Here is a 19,646-nt window from a genome sequence, read left to right on the forward strand (position 1 = left end):
GCCTACAAGAAAGTATCCCAATAGCCCATGCAGTTTAAGATAAACAACAACACAAAAACACATCAACACAAATATACAACAACATTTAGAGTTCAGAGAAGTTTCTATTTTCATGGAGAAGTGTGAGTTTAGGTAAAGAAACATCATCATGAACAGTTATCTCCACGGCTCCAGCCCCACCTCAACAAACTCAAAAATCAACACAACAAGAAATGACAAGAGGTCAAAGTCCCGCCCATAATGTTTGATTGACAGGTGATCTCTGTGCAGTGCAGAGACACAACAGCAATGAGATTTTAGCAACAAACATGGAGACTAAAGAAAGTGATGAACTAAAATACAGATTTTAACCAACTGCAACTTCAATGATCTTTGTCTATTTGAGTTTACACAACTCTGCTGTGTCTCCAGGAACACAACCGGAACAAAGCCAAAGTCCAGCATGTAGAGGCTGAGTGAATGTGGTCTGGACTCTGTGGAGGAGAGTCATGGTTTTAGAGACGCTGTAGAAGGACAGAATACCTGCTCTGTGATCCAGGTACACTCCTACTCTGGAGGACTGAGGACCTGAGACTGGAGTCTGGATGTTGTTGAAACTAGATGTGAAACTTTTGTTGTTACAATCCAATGCCCAAGATTTGTCATTACATCCAAACACACATTCATTTAAGCTCCCTGCTCTGCTGATATTCTTGTATGCGACAGCTACACGAACTCCTCCTCCTCTCCTCTCCACCTCCCAGTAACAACGTCCTGTCAGACTCTCTCTACTCAGGACCTGAGGCCAGTAAGTGAATCTGTCTGGGTGACTAGAGTAAGACTGATCTTTACTCATGTATGTTACTTTTCTATTTCCCCCCGATAGTAACAGCCATGTGTTTGCTGTGTTTGGATCCAGTGTGATGTCCTGTGAATATCTTAAGAAGTCAGCTCTGGTCCTGGGCTCTGGTAGTGACAGTAAAACATCCACGTCAGTCACAGTCAGTGAGATGTTTGTCCATGTGTCTCTCAGAAGGTCCTGTAGTTTGTCTCTGAGCTCTGACACAGCTGCTGTCACATCCTCAAAGTGTCTGAGAGGACGGATGTCGATGCTGGATGAGTGTGTAGATGGACTGAGTGCTGACAGTGAGGGGTAGTTGTGTAGAAACTGGGTGTGATCCTCTGTGTGCGACAGCAGCTTCAGCTCAGTGTCTTTCCTCTTCAGCTCAGTGATCTCCTGCTCCAGCTTCTTCTGAAGCTCTTTGACTCCACTCACCTGAGTTTCCTGCTGGGATCTGATCTGCTGCTTCAGCTCAGAGTTTCTTTTCTCCATCAGACAGATCAGCTGAGTGAAGATCTTCTCACTGTCCTCCACTGCTTTATCAGCAGAGCCATTGATGGCCTCCACCTCCTGTTGAAGCACCTTCACATCTTTCTCTCTGTCCTGGATTCTCTGCTGGATGTTTTGTCGACTCAGCTCCAGCTCTCTCTGCCTCTCAGTCCTTTCTGCTGCAGCTGAGACTGTGTCGTGGCCTTTATGTTCAACCACAGAGCAGAGATAACAGATACACTGCTGATCAGTGCGGCAGAACATCTTCATCACCTCCTGATGACGAGAGCAGATGTTCTCCTGGAGCTTCTTGGAGGGCTCCACCAGCTTGTGTTTCTTTAATGGAGCTGCTTCATGATGAGGCTGCAGGTGTTTCTCACAATAAGAGACCAGACAAACCAGACAGGACTTGACAGCTTTGAGTTTTCTCACAGTGCAGACATCACAGGCCACATCTTCAGGTCCAGCATAGCAGTGATCAGCAGGAACAGCTTGGAGTCCAGTCTTCTTCAGCTCCTCCACTACAATTACTAACATGGCGTTTTTCACCAGGACAGGCCTCGGTGTGAAGGTCTGCCTACACTGAGGACAGCTGTAGATTTTCCTCCCATCCTCTCCATCCCAGTGGGTTTTAATACAGCTGAAGCAGTAGCTGTGTCCACAGGGAATAGTCACTGGATCCTTCAGTAGATCCAGACAGATGGAACAAGAGAAGGTCTCCTGGTCCAGATCAACTCCTTTCTGCGCCATTTCACCTCTCACAGATGACGACTGTCTGAGTTTCTGTTGCTCAGAAGTAAAACTAGTTTGAGCTCTGATCTAAACAACATGTGTCTCTGCAGTGACCGGGGCCTGTCAGCTCCTCCTCTTCACCACATGTTGGTTCCACCCATCTTCAAACTGTAGATCTGAAGGAGAGGGAACAAGTAAACACATGAACAGGGTGGAGCTCACTGTGTTTGAGTACAGGAAGAAGAGGGAGGTGATCAGTTAGTGTTTGTTCCAGTAGGAGGAGCAGTTTGATGCTGTGTGTTTAACCTTTTATTTACAATCCTGCTAATTTTTCATTTGTCATCAACTTATTTTCTGATCTTTTGGTTTGTTTCATAGTCAGCTCTCATGTTCTTCTCATACTCACGATCTGGACGTTTTTATCATAACTCGGCTTTTGCAAACGGAGTTCTGCATGTGGATGCAGCTGCTCTGCTCTGCTCTCACCCGCGAGGCTCCAGCAGCTCGGAGCAGAAACAGGAAGCTCTCAGCCGACAGTCCCGCCCGGTCTTCATCTGGAGCAACACCGTGTCCTTCCCAAGGTCCTCCCGCGGTAAAATGTGATGATCCCTCGGTCAAAGCAGACCGGCATCACCGACCCGTACCACAGAAGGACCGCAACCACTGGTGGGGCCGGTGTTCCCGAGCCGCTGTGGCCCAGAGACCATCACGTTCCACGGCGAGGGGCTGTGACACGGCACGGTGCGTCTGTGTTATTGTTGTTTAGTGGCGCCCCACCTGCCCCCGATGGTGGTTTTGTGAAAAGAACAACATTTGTTGTATATATTTATCTTATACGAGCCCTTTGATCCAGAAATGCGAGTGTCAGAAGAGCGACAGGCACAAACAGAGCACCTTTCATAAAAGACGCTCTATCTCCTTTTCTAGAAAAAAAGGAGGGATTTTGGTGAAACCCAGCCCTGTTTAGCTTGAGTTTTCACAGAAACGGAGGCACGTAGAAACAAACGGTTTGTGGCCATTTGAAGCAGAAAGTTTCCCCTTTCAAATGAGCCACAGTATGTGTTGGTGGCAATAATATAGAATACACTGTGGCTCTACAAAAATCGTCAAAAATGGTCTAAATTGCCAGTACACTTGACTAAAACTTTGGAAAGGAGCGCGGCACTCCATGAGTTAAAGTGAGTGGTGATAAAACCAGGATGGATCTGCAGATCTCCTCTGCTGCAGTGACAGACTCTGCTGTGTACTACTGTGCTGTGAGGCCCACAGTGACAGGAAACACCAAGACTCTGTACAAAAACACAAGCTGACACGCTGACAAGCTGCTGGAAGCCTTTTTTCCACTGGTGAACTCCACTTTTTAGCTCCACTAGAGGGCCACATTATCAAGTAGGAGGTGCACTACTTCCTGACTGTGTTCAACCACTGTGTCAGTAATAAGTGGTGCTGTGAAGAGAACAAGTGTCAGAGTGAATGTTGAACATCAGCTAGTTTCTCCTGTTGATTTCAACCTTGTTGTAGAGATGGAACATTGGCTGTGGATTATTCTTGCTGCTCTTTTCTTTGGTAAGATAGAAAGCACAACATGTTTCCTCTTCAAACACCTCAACATGTTACTGAGCTCTACACTCACAGCTTTTAATGTTCATTCTACACAAAGTCAGAGCTCATCATTTCTGCTGACATTTGTTAAACCTATTGATTGTTGCGCTTTAATCAATCATCTTTATTGATCCATCTCTTCCTCTGCATGTTCTGTTCTTCCCCAGAGTGTAAAGGAGAAGACAGAGTGATCCAGCCAACAGCTGCTGTCACTGCTGCTGAAGGAGCCACAGTTACACTCAGCTGCTCATTTGAGACCAGTTCCACAACTCCCATTTTATTCTGGTACAAACAAGATGTGAATGACTTTCCCAGATATGTATTGAGACGTGGCTCATATGGAGACAACAATGCCCCGGACTTCCGTAAAGAGAGATTTAATGCTTTGATCAACAACAAGAAATCAGTTCCTCTGCAGATCCAGAAGCTTCAGGTGTCAGACTCTGCTGTGTACTACTGTGCTCTGAGGCCCACAGTGACAGGAAACACCAAGACTCTGTACAAAAACCTTTGGAGCAAAGACAACACAATACTCCACAACATCCACTAGAGGGAGTCACACACTGTTGAAACAATGACTTATCAGAGACTGTGTCTGTGGACTGATGACAATAACATCACAGAAACATCAGAGATGGTTACCTGGCCCCGCCCACTTCAGTCCCCCTCAGCCAATGAGATGATGAGTGAGTCCAGAGCAGAAATGTTGGAGGAACTAAAAGCACAATCAGCTTGATGTTGAGGAGAAGGGCTGTGCAGCAGAGAGGCTGTTTAGTTTGTTCATTCTACTGCAGTGGAACAACATTGTTCATCTGCTGTCTGTTTGGCTTCAACTCCTCCAAAGACATGTTGCTTTACCTCTTTTTGCTTTTATCTCACTTCATAGGTGAGTTGGACAACAAATCAGTGTCTCAGTCAAGCTGCTCCATCAACTACATGTTTGACCTCCATTTGATTTTTTCACACTTGAAACTGTACAATAATCTGTCTCTGTCATCAAGTCCTGTACAATCTAGTTATGATGTGAGCTACAGTTGAGCTGTTTGTGTCCACAGAGTAACACTGGACACTGACATTTTCCACTGTCTTCTCCTCTCAGCCTCATGGACAATGTTAGTCTAACGGCTTCATCTTCTCTACTTTTTACAGGACTGATAGCTGGAGACTCAATCTCTCCTGAAAGACGTGAAGTCAGAGGAACAGAAGGACAACCTGTCTCACTCTCATGTCAGTATGAGACAAGTGATGATAATGTCTTGCTTTACTGGTACAGACATGATTCTGACCTTCAGGCTCCTCAGTTTATCCTCTGGAAAGGAGCAAGATCACTGAGTAGTGTTGACTATATTCCTGATACTCGATATGAATCCCAAACAACCAGATCATCAACTAAACTGACCATCAACAACCTAACCCTGGCAGACTCAGCTCTCTACTACTGTGCTCTAGAAACACAGTGATACAAAGTGTAGAAGAGGCTGTACAAAAACCTGAACACAGATATCTGACTCCTCTTCAAAGAGGAGGGAAGTGGTATTCAAACCACAGCTTCATATCAGATGGATTCTGCTCATTCCTGTTGTATCAGAGTCACTGTGGTTACAGCTGCTAATCAAACACTGTGGGAGGATTCACAGGAGCAGCTCATCCATATCAGTCACAAACCAACTGGATCAGGCTTCACACTCAGGACTCCATGAAAACAAACTAGAAAGAGCATTTCCTAACGGAAAATGCGTGTGAATGCTGAAAGCCATTGCTGAAGCCATGCTGAATTATCAGTAGAAATTGACAAAAACAGGAAGGGCATGTAACACAAGTAGCTAATGCAGGAATCAAACCCTGGACCGCATGATTGGCAACTCGGTAAACTAACCTCTCAACCACAGAGGAAGATAAAACATACTGAGTTGTATATACCATGATAAACCAAATACTGTCTGATGCAGCTGTAGTTTACACAGTTTAAACTAGGAGCAAGTTATCAGAAATCAACAGAGGAAGACCGGGGGAATGATTCACTAACAAAGTTGTTGGGGCAAGATTTGAACCTGCAACGTTAGGATCATCAGCCCAGTGAGCAAACCACTTGACTACAGTTACATTCAATGAGAAAAAGGTAAAAGAAATCCCTGTATAAGAGACTCGCTGACTTCTGCTTAAAAAAATAAAAAAGAGAATAGAGTAGAAATGAGCCACACCAACTAAGTAGAGGACTTTTTTGTCACATGTGACTATGTTTTGGTGAATACAAACAAAGTATAATGCCCTTTCCAGTGAATTACAAAGTTGATCTCCTTCTACTCTGCTGTTAAAAAATTGTACTGTGGTGAATGGTAGAGAGAGAGAGCACCCAGGCTGCATTTAAAACATATTTGAAATTATTCCCTAAGTCTCGGTGTGTTTTTGACCAGATTTTTAGTCAGAAGACAAGTGTGGCTACAAACTGTGGGCAAAATCATGTCATTTGTAGGTTTGGTGGCAGTTTAAGAAGAAAAGTTCCAGTCGCTTTTTTGGCTCTCCTCCACTCTAACGATGATGTCACCACTCTGACCAAACGCCATATACACATACTCATTGAAAAGTGTGAAATTAGTCAGAAATGCACATGTTATTTTAAAGGATTTATCTCAAAAATGGTACAAATTATGTAAAAGTTGTACACAGATTGAATACATTAGAAGTTTGTCCACAGCTCAGAATTTGAATGAAGTCTGTAGGTAAAAGTATGTGGAAGCAAATGAGGTTCAAAGTAGGACTGTAATAATAAGTTTAAACAAAATGGCGGAGAGGAACAAACAGTGTGAATGCTTTCATCATTCAAACTAATGAATGGAAACTGACTTCCTCACTTCATCATCTTCATCTGTACAAAAACCTTTGGAGCAAAGACAACACAATACTCCACAACATCCACTAGAGGGAGTCACACTCTATGGCCACTCCACAGCTCCATACATTACTGACTGATCATACAATGTGACTTTACACCACAACATTGTTGGTAGCACAGAGTCAGAGATTCAGGGAGGAGCTGAGCTGTTACTGAACTATAGAAGAGAGAGGAACTTCCATATTCAGCAGAGTTCAATACACAAACCATCAACTTCACCTTTATTCAACATGCTCACACTGAAGAGTCTGGTTTCTCTGTTTGTTGTCATTTTAACAGGTATGTTCGATGAATGTTTCAATCATTTTTAAGATTCAATTTTTAATTAAATCTGGTTCACCATCATTTCTCTCTTTCTTTAGGAGTCAGTTGTGAAGAACTGAGTCCAGTCCAGACTGAAGACATCAGCTCACAAGGCAGCACTGTTACTCTGTCCTACAACTATGCAAAGAAAGCGACTTTTCAGGATTATTTCTTCTGGTATCGACAATATCCAGGAAAACCACCAGAGTTCCTCATCTCTCACCCAGGAACTCAAAATAAAACAGAGTCTGGACTGTCAGTTACAGTGAGTGGTGATAAAACCAGGATGGATCTGCAGATCTCCTCTGCTGCAGTGACAGACTCTGCTGTGTACTACTGTGCTCTGCAGCCCACAGTGACAGGAAACACCAAGACTCTGTACAAAAACCTTTGGAGCAAAGACAACACAATACTCCACAACATCCACTAGAGGGAGTCACACACTGTTGAACCTCAGTGGTTCCTGATGATACAGTCTCCACTCCTTTCTGTCATGAGACACAGTTGTGATGAGGAGCTTTAGAAATGAAGACAACTCCACATATGAGTCTCCTCCTACTGCCTGCAGAGCTGCTGCTTGGCACACAACTGTTTGATTCCAGCTGTGAACATCAGACCAAACACAACTCACAAAACCACTCAGCACTTCTTCAAAGTGAACATCCAGTGACAACATCTCAGCTCTGTGAACATGGACAGACTCACTGTGATTCTCTTCTTCTCAGCTCTCGTAGGTACGTATGTTTTAGACAAGAAAACCTCAAACACAGGGACATTTCCAAAGCTTTACACAACCAGGTTAGATATTCCTTTGAGCTAAAGCTCAGTTGAACATTTCAATGATACACATGTAGAGAAGAAAGAGTCATGACTTCATCACTAATAACTGCTGACTCTATCAACAGCATCATTTGTTTCCACAGAAAATGTCTGGTGTTTCTCAAATGATGGATATGTGACCTTGGAACAGAACTCTGAATATAACATGTTGTTTCCCTCACTAGGTAACAGCTTGGAAGATGATATTACTGCCAGCAGAGCTCAAGTCTTTTCATCAGAGGGAAGCACTGTTACTCTGTCCTGTAACTACAAAGTTAAAGCCTACAATCTCCAGTGGTATCGACAGGATCCTGGATCAGCTCCTCAGTATCTTCTCATGATCACTGATACTCAAAATCCTACAGTGTCGAAAGCAAAATCTCTAGACCCTCGACTGACTGTTGAACTGAATGAAAACAGAAACCAGGTCCATCTGCAGATCTCCTCTGCTGCAGTGACAGACTCTGCTGTGTACTACTGTGCTCTGCAGCCCACAGGAAACACCAAGACTCTGTACAAAAACCTTTAGAGCAAAGACAACACAATACTCCACAACATCCACTAGAGGGAATCACACACTGTTGAAACAATGACTTATCAGAGAATGCGTCTGTGGACTGATGACAACAACATCACAGAAACATCAAAGACTGTTACCTGGCCCCGCCCACTTCAGTCCCCCTCAGCCAATGAGATGATGAGTGAGTCCAGAGCAGAAATGTTGGAGGAACTAAAAGCACAATCAGCTTGATGTTGAGGAGAAGGGCTGTGCAGCAGAGAGGCTGTTTAGTTTGTTCATTCTACTGCAGTGGAACAACATTGTTCATCTGCTGTCTGTTTGGCTTCAACTCCTCCAAAGACATGTTGCTTTACCTCTTTTTGCTTTTATCTCACTTCATAGGTGAGTTGGACAACAAATCAGTGTCTCAGTCAATCTGCTCCATCAACTACATGTTTGACCTCCATTTGATTCTTTCACACTTGAAACTGCACAATAATCTGTCTTTGTCATCAAGTCCTGTACAATCTAGTTATGATGTGAGCTACAGTTGAGCTGTTTATGTCCACAGAGTAACACTGGACACTGACATTTTCCACTGTCTTCTCCTCTCAGCCTCATGGACAATGTTAGTCTAACGGCTTCATCTTCTCTACTTTTTACAGGACTGATAGCTGGAGACTCAATCTCTCCTGAAAGACGTGAAGTCAGTGGAACAGAAGGACAACCTGTCTCACTCTCATGTCAATATCAGACATCTGAGTCAGATGCTTATCTTAACTGGTACAGACACGATTCTGACCTTCAGGCTCCTCAGTTTATCCTGTGGAAACAAGGAAAGGGGGCACAGATGAATATAATCCAAACCCGACTCGGTATCAGTCTGAAACAACAGACACATCAACTAAACTGACCATCAACAACCTAACCCTGGCAGACTCAGCTCTCTACTACTGTGCTCTAGAAACACAGTGATACAAAGTGTAGAAGAGGCTGTACAAAAACCTGAACACAGATATCTGACTCCTCTTCAAAGAGGAGGGAAGTGGTATTCAAACCACAGCTTCATATCAGATGGATTCTGCTCATTCCTGTTGTATCAGAGTCACTGTGGTTACAGCTGCTAATCAAACACCGTGGGAGGATTCACAGGAGCAGCTCATCCACATCAGTCACAAACCAACTGGATCAGGCTTCACACTCAAGACTCCATGAAAACAAACTAGAAAGAGCATTTCCCAACGGAAAATGCGTGTGAATGCTGAAGCCATTGCTGCTGGAAAAGAAATGTAGTGCCTGGCACTGGGAGTCACTTAAACATGTCAACAACGCCACCTCCTATTAAAGGGCAGGAGGAACCCTTGATTAGCAATAGATTTCTCTTTGTGTTGTGTGGCCCATACTTCCCCAGAACAGGAACAACTTACAAGAAGCCAGTACTGTATGAAAAATAATCTCTTTTTATTACAATCAGATCAATCTATGTTGAGGGCGCAATATGGTATAGGAGTGAGGCAAAATAACAAACAAAATGTGGATGGCGACAAACTAACGTCTCCTTATGCTCAGAAGGTCGGGTCTGCTGTGCTCACCAGCTGAAAGATGAAGCTGTGGAAGACAGAAAGAGGGGACAGCAAGTCTAGCACCGCAAACATGCACTACAAACTCTACATCTAATTACTTTAAAGATATCATGCAGTGTCACTAGGCAATATATATACACACCACTACAATGTGTCACCCTGTGCAGTCCCACTACAGACAGGAGCAGTGTGTCGGTGCAGACCCGGCCTTGGACACTCAAGCTGCAGACAAAGAGGGGAGACAGAAAATCAAACTCTCAAATCACCATCCAAGAGAATACACATTTCGTAAACCATAAAAATAAATAGCCTCAAACCTATGCTTATGAGATCACATATTCAGGAACTAAACCAATAAATGAACACACAAAAGAAAAATTTAATCATAGAAAACAGTGGCTGGGCTGGTCTTTGCCAGGTATGAGTTCATACACCCTGGTTCACGTGGCAATTTTCTGCTTGGGCAGAGGGCAGGTCCCAGTGTGTGAGACTCTCTTTAGCCACAGTCGCTCTGTCGTGGTCATGTCATCCCTCAACGTGAGGTCGTTCTTAGCCCTGAGGCACGGGAATTGTGAAGTCCGGCTATCTCTCGCTACGTGAGCGAGCTGCCCAACCGCCTCACCAGAACAAAGAAAGGGCCCTCTGACACTACCTGCTGAGATTTATCTCTTCCTGGTCACATGACTTGTCATGTCATGTCATGTGACATGCATGTGACATGCATCTTCTACCCTCCCACACTCACCCCCACCAAAAAGTGTCGTCGTCCCGACGATCAACTAACTCATAACCATGGCCTAAACTGACAATAGTTAGCCGCCTCAGGGTACTGAGAGGCAGCAGTCCTTACCACCACCAGATTGTTGCGTGCAGCTGTTGACCGTGGTAGGTTGTATGGATTAGGATTCTGCCCAGCAGTTGCCCGGGTGGTCCGCCGAAGGCCTGGCCTCTCCTTTTGGGGTGGTGGTGTTGGTCCAACGGAGCCTGCTATGTCAGGGATAGCAGGTGTGACATGTCCTGGGGGTTCCACAACAATTGGTCGACGTATTTCTTCACTTACCCACATCAGGGTTTCTTCATATCCACTGCTATCCAGGTCATTGTCCTGATGGCTGGGTGGTGGGGCTGATTTGGCAGCCACTGGCACAGTTGGCGGGGTGTCAAGCTGTGCTGCCCTCATCTCAGTCCTATGTACCCGTCGCACGACGCCGGTACCATCAGCCAATATGATGGTGTATGGCCCACCAGGTTCAGTTGGAGCTCTAACCACTTGGTGAAGAACTGGCGACCAGACGTCCTGGATCTTCCGGCGCCCTTGACAACGATGGTCTTTCAAGTAGATTAGCTGTCCCTCTTTAAAACCAGGGTCGTGTACCTGTTGATTGTGATGTTGTTGGCGGTACTCTGCAGCTTCCTCTAGGTTCTTCAGGGCCACCTCCCGTGCCACCTGGAGTTGTTCTAGGTGTTGCTGAACCCACTCCTCCAAGGAGCCTGTTCTTTCTTCAGTGACCTCTGACCCGAGGAGGAAATCCACAGGGAGCCGTGGTGACACACCGAACATCAGGGCATAGGGAGAGTGGCCAGTAGAGCGGTGGGTTGAGGTGTTATATGCCCACACCAGCTGAGAGATGTGTTTTGGCCATGTTCGTTTCTTGTCAGGGGGAAGTGACCGTAGCAAGTCATGAAGTGTTCTATTAAATCTTTCACATTGGCCATTCCCTTGCGGGTGATATGTTGTGGTTCTGGACTTCTCAATCCCATATAATTGACAGAGCTGCCGGATAAGGGTGCTCTCAAAATTTCTTCCCTGGTCTGAGTGGATCCTCTTAGGCACTCCAAACCGGGTGAACCAGCTGTCCACCAGAACCTTCGCCACTGTCGCAGCACTTTGATCCTTCGTTGGTATGGCCTGTGTAAATTTAGAGAAGACGTCAGTAATAACAAGGACATTTTCCTTTCCATCCGTCGCCGGCTCGAGCAGGGTAAAATCAATGGCGAGAATTTCCAATGGCTGCTGGGCAAGAAGCACACCCTGGTAAGTTTTCACTCCAGGCTGGACAGCCTTGGATAGTACACAGCGCTGACAGGCCTGACAATACCTCTCTATCTCTGCTCCCATCCCTGGCCAATAGCACCTTTTTCTCGCCAGGTCAGTGGTCCGCCGTACCCCTTGGTGTCCATGTTGGTTATGGAGACCATGCAGGAGTTCCTGCTTAAGACATTGAGGCAGAAGTAGTTGATTACATCTCTCACCATGTGGGGCGTTAATCTGTCTGTACAGCAGACCGTCCTCCTCCCGGATCCGGTCCCATTGCCGGAGCAAGTGCTGGGTCTCTACGGGGAGTTGTCGCCGCTCTTCTTTAGTGGGTAGCCGTCCTGCTTTCCAAAATGGAAGAAACATATTCAAAATGGGGTCAGCGTTTTGTAGAGTTACCAGTTCAGTCTTTGATCGACCAGGGAAGGCTTCGATTTGCTGTTGGAACACCACCCCAGGCCCCTCTGGTTCACACTGAAGGTCTGGGGGGTCCAGGGTCTGCTGCTCGGGCACCTTGCTCTGTTCTGGTTGATCACTGTACTGTCGAGAGAGAGAGTCAGCATTTCCATTATTCCTCCCTGGTTTGTAATGCACAGTAAAATCAAACGCCGCCAATTGGGCTACCCACCGCTGCTCCGTGGCCCCCAGCTTGAGGGATTGAAAATGGCTTAGGGCATTGTTGTCAGTATATACTGTGCACTTACTGCCTAGTAGATACTCCCTAAACTTCTCTGATATCGCCCACTTCAAGGCCAGGAACTCCAGTTTAGTAGAGCTATAATTCTCCATATTACGCTCAGAACCCCGCAATAATCGGCTAGCATAGGCCACTGGCTTCAACTTGCCCTTCTGGTCTTGTGAGAGGACAGCTCCTAATCCCTGGTGGCTAGCATCAATCTCCAAAACAAAGGGTTTGGTGAAATCTGCAAACGCTAAAATGGAGGCACTAGTAAGCATTTTTTTCAAATCATGGAAACTCTGTTCACACTCATCATTCCACATAGCAGGCAGAATTTCAGCTGGTCTTATCCTTTTCTGTTTGGCTACTTTGATGACATTAGCCACGAGCTGGTGCAAGGGGGTAGCTAACTGTGCAAAACCTTTCACAAAGCGACGGTAGTAGCTACAGAAACCCAGAAAGGATCGGACCTCTGTCACATCTCTGGGTCGCCGCCAATTTGCCACTGCAGCAAGTTTTTCTGGGTCCGTGGCTACTCCTTCACTGGACACACGGTGCCCAAGATACTGGACTTCTTTGCTAAAGAAATGGCACTTACTTAATTTGGCTTTTAGGCCCTTCTGATGGAGGCGGCTGAGAACCATTTCCAACCTTTGTAAGTGTTGTTCTATGGAAGAAGAGAAAACAATGACATCATCCAAATAAAGGAGGACCGACTGAAGACTCTGGTCACCAAATATCCTCTCCATGAGCCTCTGAAATGTTCCAGGAGCGTTGCACAACCCAAAGGGCATCCGCTCGAACTCAAAGAGGCCAAACGGTGTACAAAAAGCAGTCTTGGCTTTATCTCCTTCAGCTACTGGGACCTGATTGTAGCCACTTGCCAGGTCAAGGGTAGAGAACCACTGTGCGCCAGCAAGTGCATCCAAGGACTCCTCTATGCGAGGCAGTGGGTATGCATCCTTCCTTGTTTTAGAGTTCAGCTGTCGGTAATCAACGCACATCCTCAGCTCTCCTGTCTTCTTTTGTACCAAGACAATTGGTGATGCATAAGGACTGCTGCTCTCCCTAATAACTTTGCTTTCAAGGAGCTGTTTAATGTGATCTTTTACAGCCTGCCACTGTGTAGGGGGTATTCTTCTATACCTCTGACGGACTGGGGCCTCATCTAGGAGTGGTATCTCATGTACAATTTCACCAGGGCACCCTAGGTCCCCCTCATATTTAGCAAATATGTGACTATACTTATGCAATAGAGCTTTTGCCTGTCGTTCTTCTACAGGTGAAAGCTCCGGCCAATGCAAAGCTGTAATGGTATCTGAGATGGTAGGTGTGGGCTGTGTGTGGGCCTGTGCACTAACTTGCATTACCTGGGCAACCTCTTCGCCTTCTTCCTCAAAAGCCCACTCCTCTCCCTCTATCCCTTGAACCTGATGTAATGTTCCCAACACTTGTTTTGAGTGAACTGTAGCTCCTGTGGCACCCACATTAACCACTGGCACATGAGCTATCCCATTATCAATGATCACTAAGGAGGGAGATAACAGCAGGCCTGGGGCGAGATCTGAGCCTCCTGGTTCTAACAACATAGTGGTGGGCGGGGCATAGGGTACTTTTGGGCAGGTAACCTTTACAAACTTTACTGATTCAGCTGGTATAAACTCTCCAGTTTTTTCCAAGACCCGGACACGACCCTCAGGGAGTACTGGGAATGCTTCCAACCTGTGGCAGTGATGGAGAGCTGCCTCCCAACATGCCCCTGTTTGAGTGGCAGCCACAGAGGCAAACAGTGTCTCCCCTTGTTGTGCAAATAGCTCTCTGTAGCATTCTATGATGACATTCATCCCTAACAATCCTGGAACTGTTTGTGACTGTGATGCACAGGGGGTATCCTTTACAACCAAAATCCCACGACCTGGTACCTTCTTACCCAACACCTGAATGTCTAGCTCCAGATAGCCCACATAAGGGATATCCAGGCCATTTGCTGCTTTCAAAGCCAACCACCCACATGATCTAAGTTTGGGAGAACCCCAGGGTTTGAATGTTTCTTTAAAGAATGACTCTGTAATAGTACTGACCATGGAACCTGTATCCAACAAACATTTCACCATTACCCCACCCATCTCCACCTCTACCACAGGGCATCTACCTATGAGGGGTCGTGAAGTAGTTGAAATAGGGGGAACCTGTTCTACATAATCATTTCCACTAGGCTCATTAACATTGACTTGGTTTATATTGGCCATACCTGGAGGTCCTGCACCAGTTGGAGCTGAGCTTGGTTCTGGTTGCATGCTGGGTAAACTAGATGCTCGTTGCCTCGTCCCCTGGCGACACTGACGGAAGACATGTCCAGGCTTCCGGCAGCGGAGGCAGATGGGCTGGCCCTCTGAAGTAAACTGGTAATTTGGTTTAGTAACATGGGAAACAGACTGATGAAGTACAGATTCTAGTTTAGATAGACTTCGCATGATACCCTCAATTTGTAACTGTTGTTTCTTAAATTGTTCTTGCAAAACAGAGACATCGGACCCCCTTCCAACCCCCACTGCATGACAGGCACCCTCAACATCATCAACGCCAACATGATGCAGCCCGGCGCGGGTCTGCCCAGGAGGTCTCTCACCCTCCTCTGCCCACCTTATAGCCTCTTGTCGCAGAGCTAAGAAGGAGATTGAAGGACGCTGTCGTACAATGCTTTTTAACTCCCTCCGCAATGACACATCACGCACATGCTCCACAAACTGGTCTCTGACCAGAACATCTGGATCTGTTAATCGGTTTGGATAGGCTCGCTGAATGTCTTCAATCAATGCCCTGAGAGAATGGGAAAACTCTTTTAAAGATTCCCCTTCCTTCTGTTTGCGATCAAAAAATTGTTTTTGCAGGCTAACAAAGGAAAAGGAGGAACCATACAGCTCTTTCAGAATGTTTAAAATAGTGTCTGGATTCTCCCGCTCTGCCAAAGAACGAAATCTGATCTCTGTTTTTGCTTCCCCCTCCAGGTGATCATAAAGGAAGAGTGCCTTCTCTCTGGCAGTCATCTGCCTCCCTCCCCAGGATGACTCTATGTTCTCAATCCAATCATAAATTGACAAGTCAGATCTGGATTTAGAACCTGAAAAGTGGGGACACTTCCTTTCTCTTTGAATGTAAACAAATCGTTCAACATGTGGTGCAAGCAAATTTGGTGAAGCTGAACTGCCACCGGGAGGTGGGTCTACGGCACTAGTACTAGAAGTACCAGTAGTACCTGCCTCTATCCTGGTGAGTTGTTCATTGGCCACTCGCAGCCTCTGTACTTCTTCACGCAGAGCCAAAAGTTCCTCCATTTCCTGATCCACACTCATGTCAGCGGTTCAGTTTATGGTTTGGCTACAATGAGAACAAGGAGTAGATTAAAAAAAAACAGTCTTTTGCTATGTTTTTCTTTTAACGAAAAAAAAAAGTAAATGACGAAGTCGAGTGGCCTTCACTGGTCCGTGGATCCCGTTACACGTTCGCTGTTGCACCCCCAAGAGGCTTCTCTCGTAGTCCAGCCCCAGCCACTGTTTCTACTAAAAAAAATATAAACAAGATACAAATTGTTCCTGACAGAAAAAAGAAAAAGAGAAAAAAAAAGATCCTGCCGACAACGCCAGAAATGTAGTGCCTGGCACTGGGAGTCACTTAAACATGTCAACAACGCCACCTCCTATTAAAGGGCAGGAGGAACCCTTGATTAGCAATAGATTTCTCTTTGTGTTGTGTGGCCCATACTTCCCCAGAACAGGAACAACTTACAAGAAGCCAGTACTGTATGAAAAATAATCTCTTTTTATTACAATCAGATCAATCTATGTTGAGGGCGCAATATGGTATAGGAGTGAGGCAAAATAACAAACAAAATGTGGATGGCGACAAACTAACGTCTCCTTATGCTCAGAAGGTCGGGTCTGCTGTGCTCACCAGCTGAAAGATGAAGCTGTGGAAGACAGAAAGAGGGGACAGCAAGTCTAGCACCGCAAACATGCACTACAAACTCTACATCTAATTACTTTAAAGATATCATGCAGTGTCACTAGGCAATATATATACACACCACTACAATGTGTCACCCTGTGCAGTCCCACTACAGACAGGAGCAGTGTGTCGGTGCAGACCCGGCCTTGGACACTCAAGCTGCAGACAAAGAGGGGAGACAGAAAATCAAACTCTCAAATCACCATCCAAGAGAATACACATTTCGTAAACCATAAAAATAAATAGCCTCAAACCTATGCTTATGAGATCACATATTCAGGAACTAAACCAATAAATGAACACACAAAAGAAAAATTTAATCATAGAAAACAGTGGCTGGGCTGGTCTTTGCCAGGTATGAGTTCATACACCCTGGTTCACGTGGCAATTTTCTGCTTGGGCAGAGGGCAGGTCCCAGTGTGTGAGACTCTCTTTAGCCACAGTCGCTCTGTCGTGGTCATGTCATCCCTCAACGTGAGGTCGTTCTTAGCCCTGAGGCACGGGAATTGTGAAGTCCGGCTATCTCTCGCTACGTGAGCGAGCTGCCCAACCGCCTCACCAGAACAAAGAAAGGGCCCTCTGACACTACCTGCTGAGATTTATCTCTTCCTGGTCACATGACTTGTCATGTCATGTCATGTGACATGCATGTGACATGCATCTTCTACCCTCCCACATAAGGACTCATACATCAGGATGCTCTTCATAGACAACAGTTCTGCCTTCAACACGGTCATTCCCAACAAATTCACCCACAAACTATTAACACTCGGTCCACAACCCACCCTCTGTAATTGGCTTCTAAACTTCCTGTCTGGCAGGCCTCAGTCTGTCAGGATTGGTGACAGAACCTCAGCCAGCATCATCACCAACACTGGCACCCCACAAGGATGCGTCCTCAGCCACATCCTCTACACCCTGTTCATCCACGACTGTGTCGCTTCCCACAACGACAACATCATTTTAAAGTTTGCGGATGACACAGCAGTGATAGGGCGCATCACTGGGGGGATGAAGCAGCCTACAGGAAGGAAGTGGCCAGGTTGGTGTCATGGTGCGATGACAACAACCTCACGCTCAACACAAACAAAACCAAAGAGATGATAGTGGACATGAGAAAGGAGAGGGGACCTCATCAGCCACTATACATCCGAGAGCTGGAGGTGGAGAGGGTGAGCAACTTCAGGTACCTGGGTGTCCACATCAGCGAGGATTTCACCTGGGCATTCAACACCACACAGCTGGTCAGGAAGGCTCAACAACGTCTGTACTTCCTCAGGAGGCTGAGGAAGTTTGGGATGTCAACGAATATCCTCAGTGACTTCTACAGCTGTATGGTAGAAAGCATCTTGACCAGCTGCATCACCGTCTGGTACGGTAACACCACAGTGATGGACCGCAAACGCCTGCAGAGAGTGGTGAAGACGGCCGAAAAGATCATCAAGATTCCACTGCCCTCTCTGCAGAGCATCCACCAACGCAGAGTCCACAGGAGAGCTGCCTCCATCCTCAATGACCACACCCACCCCCAGCACAACTTGTTCATACTTATGCCCTCAGGGCAGAGGTACACAAGTGTGAAAAGAAGGACTTCTAGGCTGAAAAACTCCTTCTTCCCCTCTGCCATCAGACTCCTAAACAATAGGAGTCGGTAACCCATTATTTCACACAGCAGCACCACATTTGCACTTGCACAATTTGCACACTATTTATTTATTATTTATTATTAAACATAGTGCATATTACACACACACATCATACCTCCTTCTCTCTTCTTTTATCTCTTTTATTATTATTGCTGCTCATTGTTGTTGTTGTTGTGTTGTATTGTTGTTGTTTTAATTGTCCATTTTTCATCTAGTTTTTCCTTATAATTGCTGGCTTTCTATGACGAGGACAGCAAAGTAAGAATTTCATTGTCAGGCAAACTCACCTTTCCACTGTGCAAATGACAATAAACACTTTGAATTTGAATTTGAAGCCATGCTAAATTACCAGTAGAAATTGACAAAGACAGGAATAGCATGTAACACAAGCAGCTAATGCAGGAATCGAACCCTGGACCTCATGATTGGCAACCCGACAAACGAACCTCTCAACCACAGAGGAAGATAAAACATACTGAGTTTTATATACCATTATAAATCAAACACTGTCTGATGCAGTTGTAGTTTACACAGTTTAAACTAGGAGCAAGTTATCAGAAATCAACAGAGGAAGACTGGGGGAATGATTCACTAACAAAGTTGTTGGGACAAGATTTGAACCTGCAACCTTAGGATCATCAGCCCAGTGACCTAACCACTTGACTACAGTTACATTCAATGAGAGGCAGGTAAAAGAAACCCCTGTATAAGAGGCTCACTGACTTCTGCTTAAAAAAATAAAAAAGAGAATAGAGTAGAAATGAGCCACACCAACATGTGACTATGTTTTGGTGAAAACAAACAAAATATAATGCCCTTTCCAGTGAATTACAAAGTTGAGCTCCTTCTACTCTGCTGTTAAAAAATTGTACTGTGGTGAATGGCAGAGAAACAGCACCCAGGCTACATTTAAAAAATATGTGAAATTATTCTGTAAGTCTCTTTGCGTTTTTGACCAGATTTTTAGCCAGAAGACAAGTGTGGCTACAAACTGTGGGCAAAATCATGAGTATAGAGTGTCATTTGTAGCTTTGGTGGCAGTTTAAAAATTAAAGTTCCAGTCACTCTTTTGGCTCTCCTCCACTCTAACGATGATGTCACCACTCTGACCAAACGTCATACACACTCGTTGAAAAGTGTGAAATTAGTCAGAAATGCAAATGTCATTTCAAAGGATTTATCTCAAAAATGGTACAAGATACGAAAAAGTTGTACAGAGGTTGAATACATTAGAAGTTTGTCTAAAGCTCGGAATTTGAATGAAGTCTGTAGGTAAAAGTATGTGGAAGCAAATGAGGTTCAAAATAGGACCAGTGGAGGACTGTTCCAATGTATTTCCTATGGGGGAAAGAAATCTGAACTATTTGAATATTTGAATAAGTATGAATAGTTAAAAAGAGAAAAGTCATTGCAACAATGTCCTGAAAAAACTGAACGTTTTGAAATATGAATTGTTGAAATAGCACAAAGTATGAAGGACTAGTTAATGGACAAAAAACAGCAGAAGACGTAAGAATAAGTTTAAACAAAATGGCGGAGAG

The 19,646-nt window shown here is 45.2% G+C and overlaps 2 protein-coding genes and 1 gene segment (V, D, J or C); 1 reads left to right on the forward strand and 2 right to left on the reverse strand.

Moving 5' to 3' along the window:
* The window catches only part of LOC146978040 (major histocompatibility complex class I-related protein 1-like), a 568,607-nt gene that overhangs the window by 78,637 nt on the left and 470,324 nt on the right, over positions 1–19,646 (reverse strand). The gene's annotated exons all lie outside the window — the stretch shown is intronic.
* Positions 167–2,065, reverse strand: LOC146978042 (tripartite motif-containing protein 16-like). The gene has a single exon (XM_085790315.1). It carries the CDS (start codon positions 2,057–2,059, stop codon positions 377–379), a length of 1,683 nt encoding a protein of 560 aa, XP_085646441.1. The 5' UTR covers positions 2,060–2,065; the 3' UTR covers positions 167–376.
* Positions 7,531–9,367, forward strand: LOC146978043 (T cell receptor alpha variable 21-like). The segment is given in 4 exon segments: positions 7,531–7,573; positions 7,844–8,151; positions 8,260–8,266; positions 8,966–9,367. Coding segments are annotated over 4 exon segments (525 nt in total).

This window comes from Trachurus japonicus, chromosome 11 (assembly GCF_045865225.1).
Source record: "Trachurus japonicus isolate A0001 chromosome 11, Traja_1.0".
In the NCBI taxonomy this organism is placed as follows: domain Eukaryota; kingdom Metazoa; phylum Chordata; class Actinopteri; order Carangiformes; family Carangidae; genus Trachurus; species Trachurus japonicus.

Coding starts and splice junctions, on each gene's coding strand:
- LOC146978042 (XM_085790315.1), bottom strand. CDS start 2,059: ATGGCGCAGAAAGGAGTTGATCTGGACCAGGAGACCTTCTCTTGTTCC.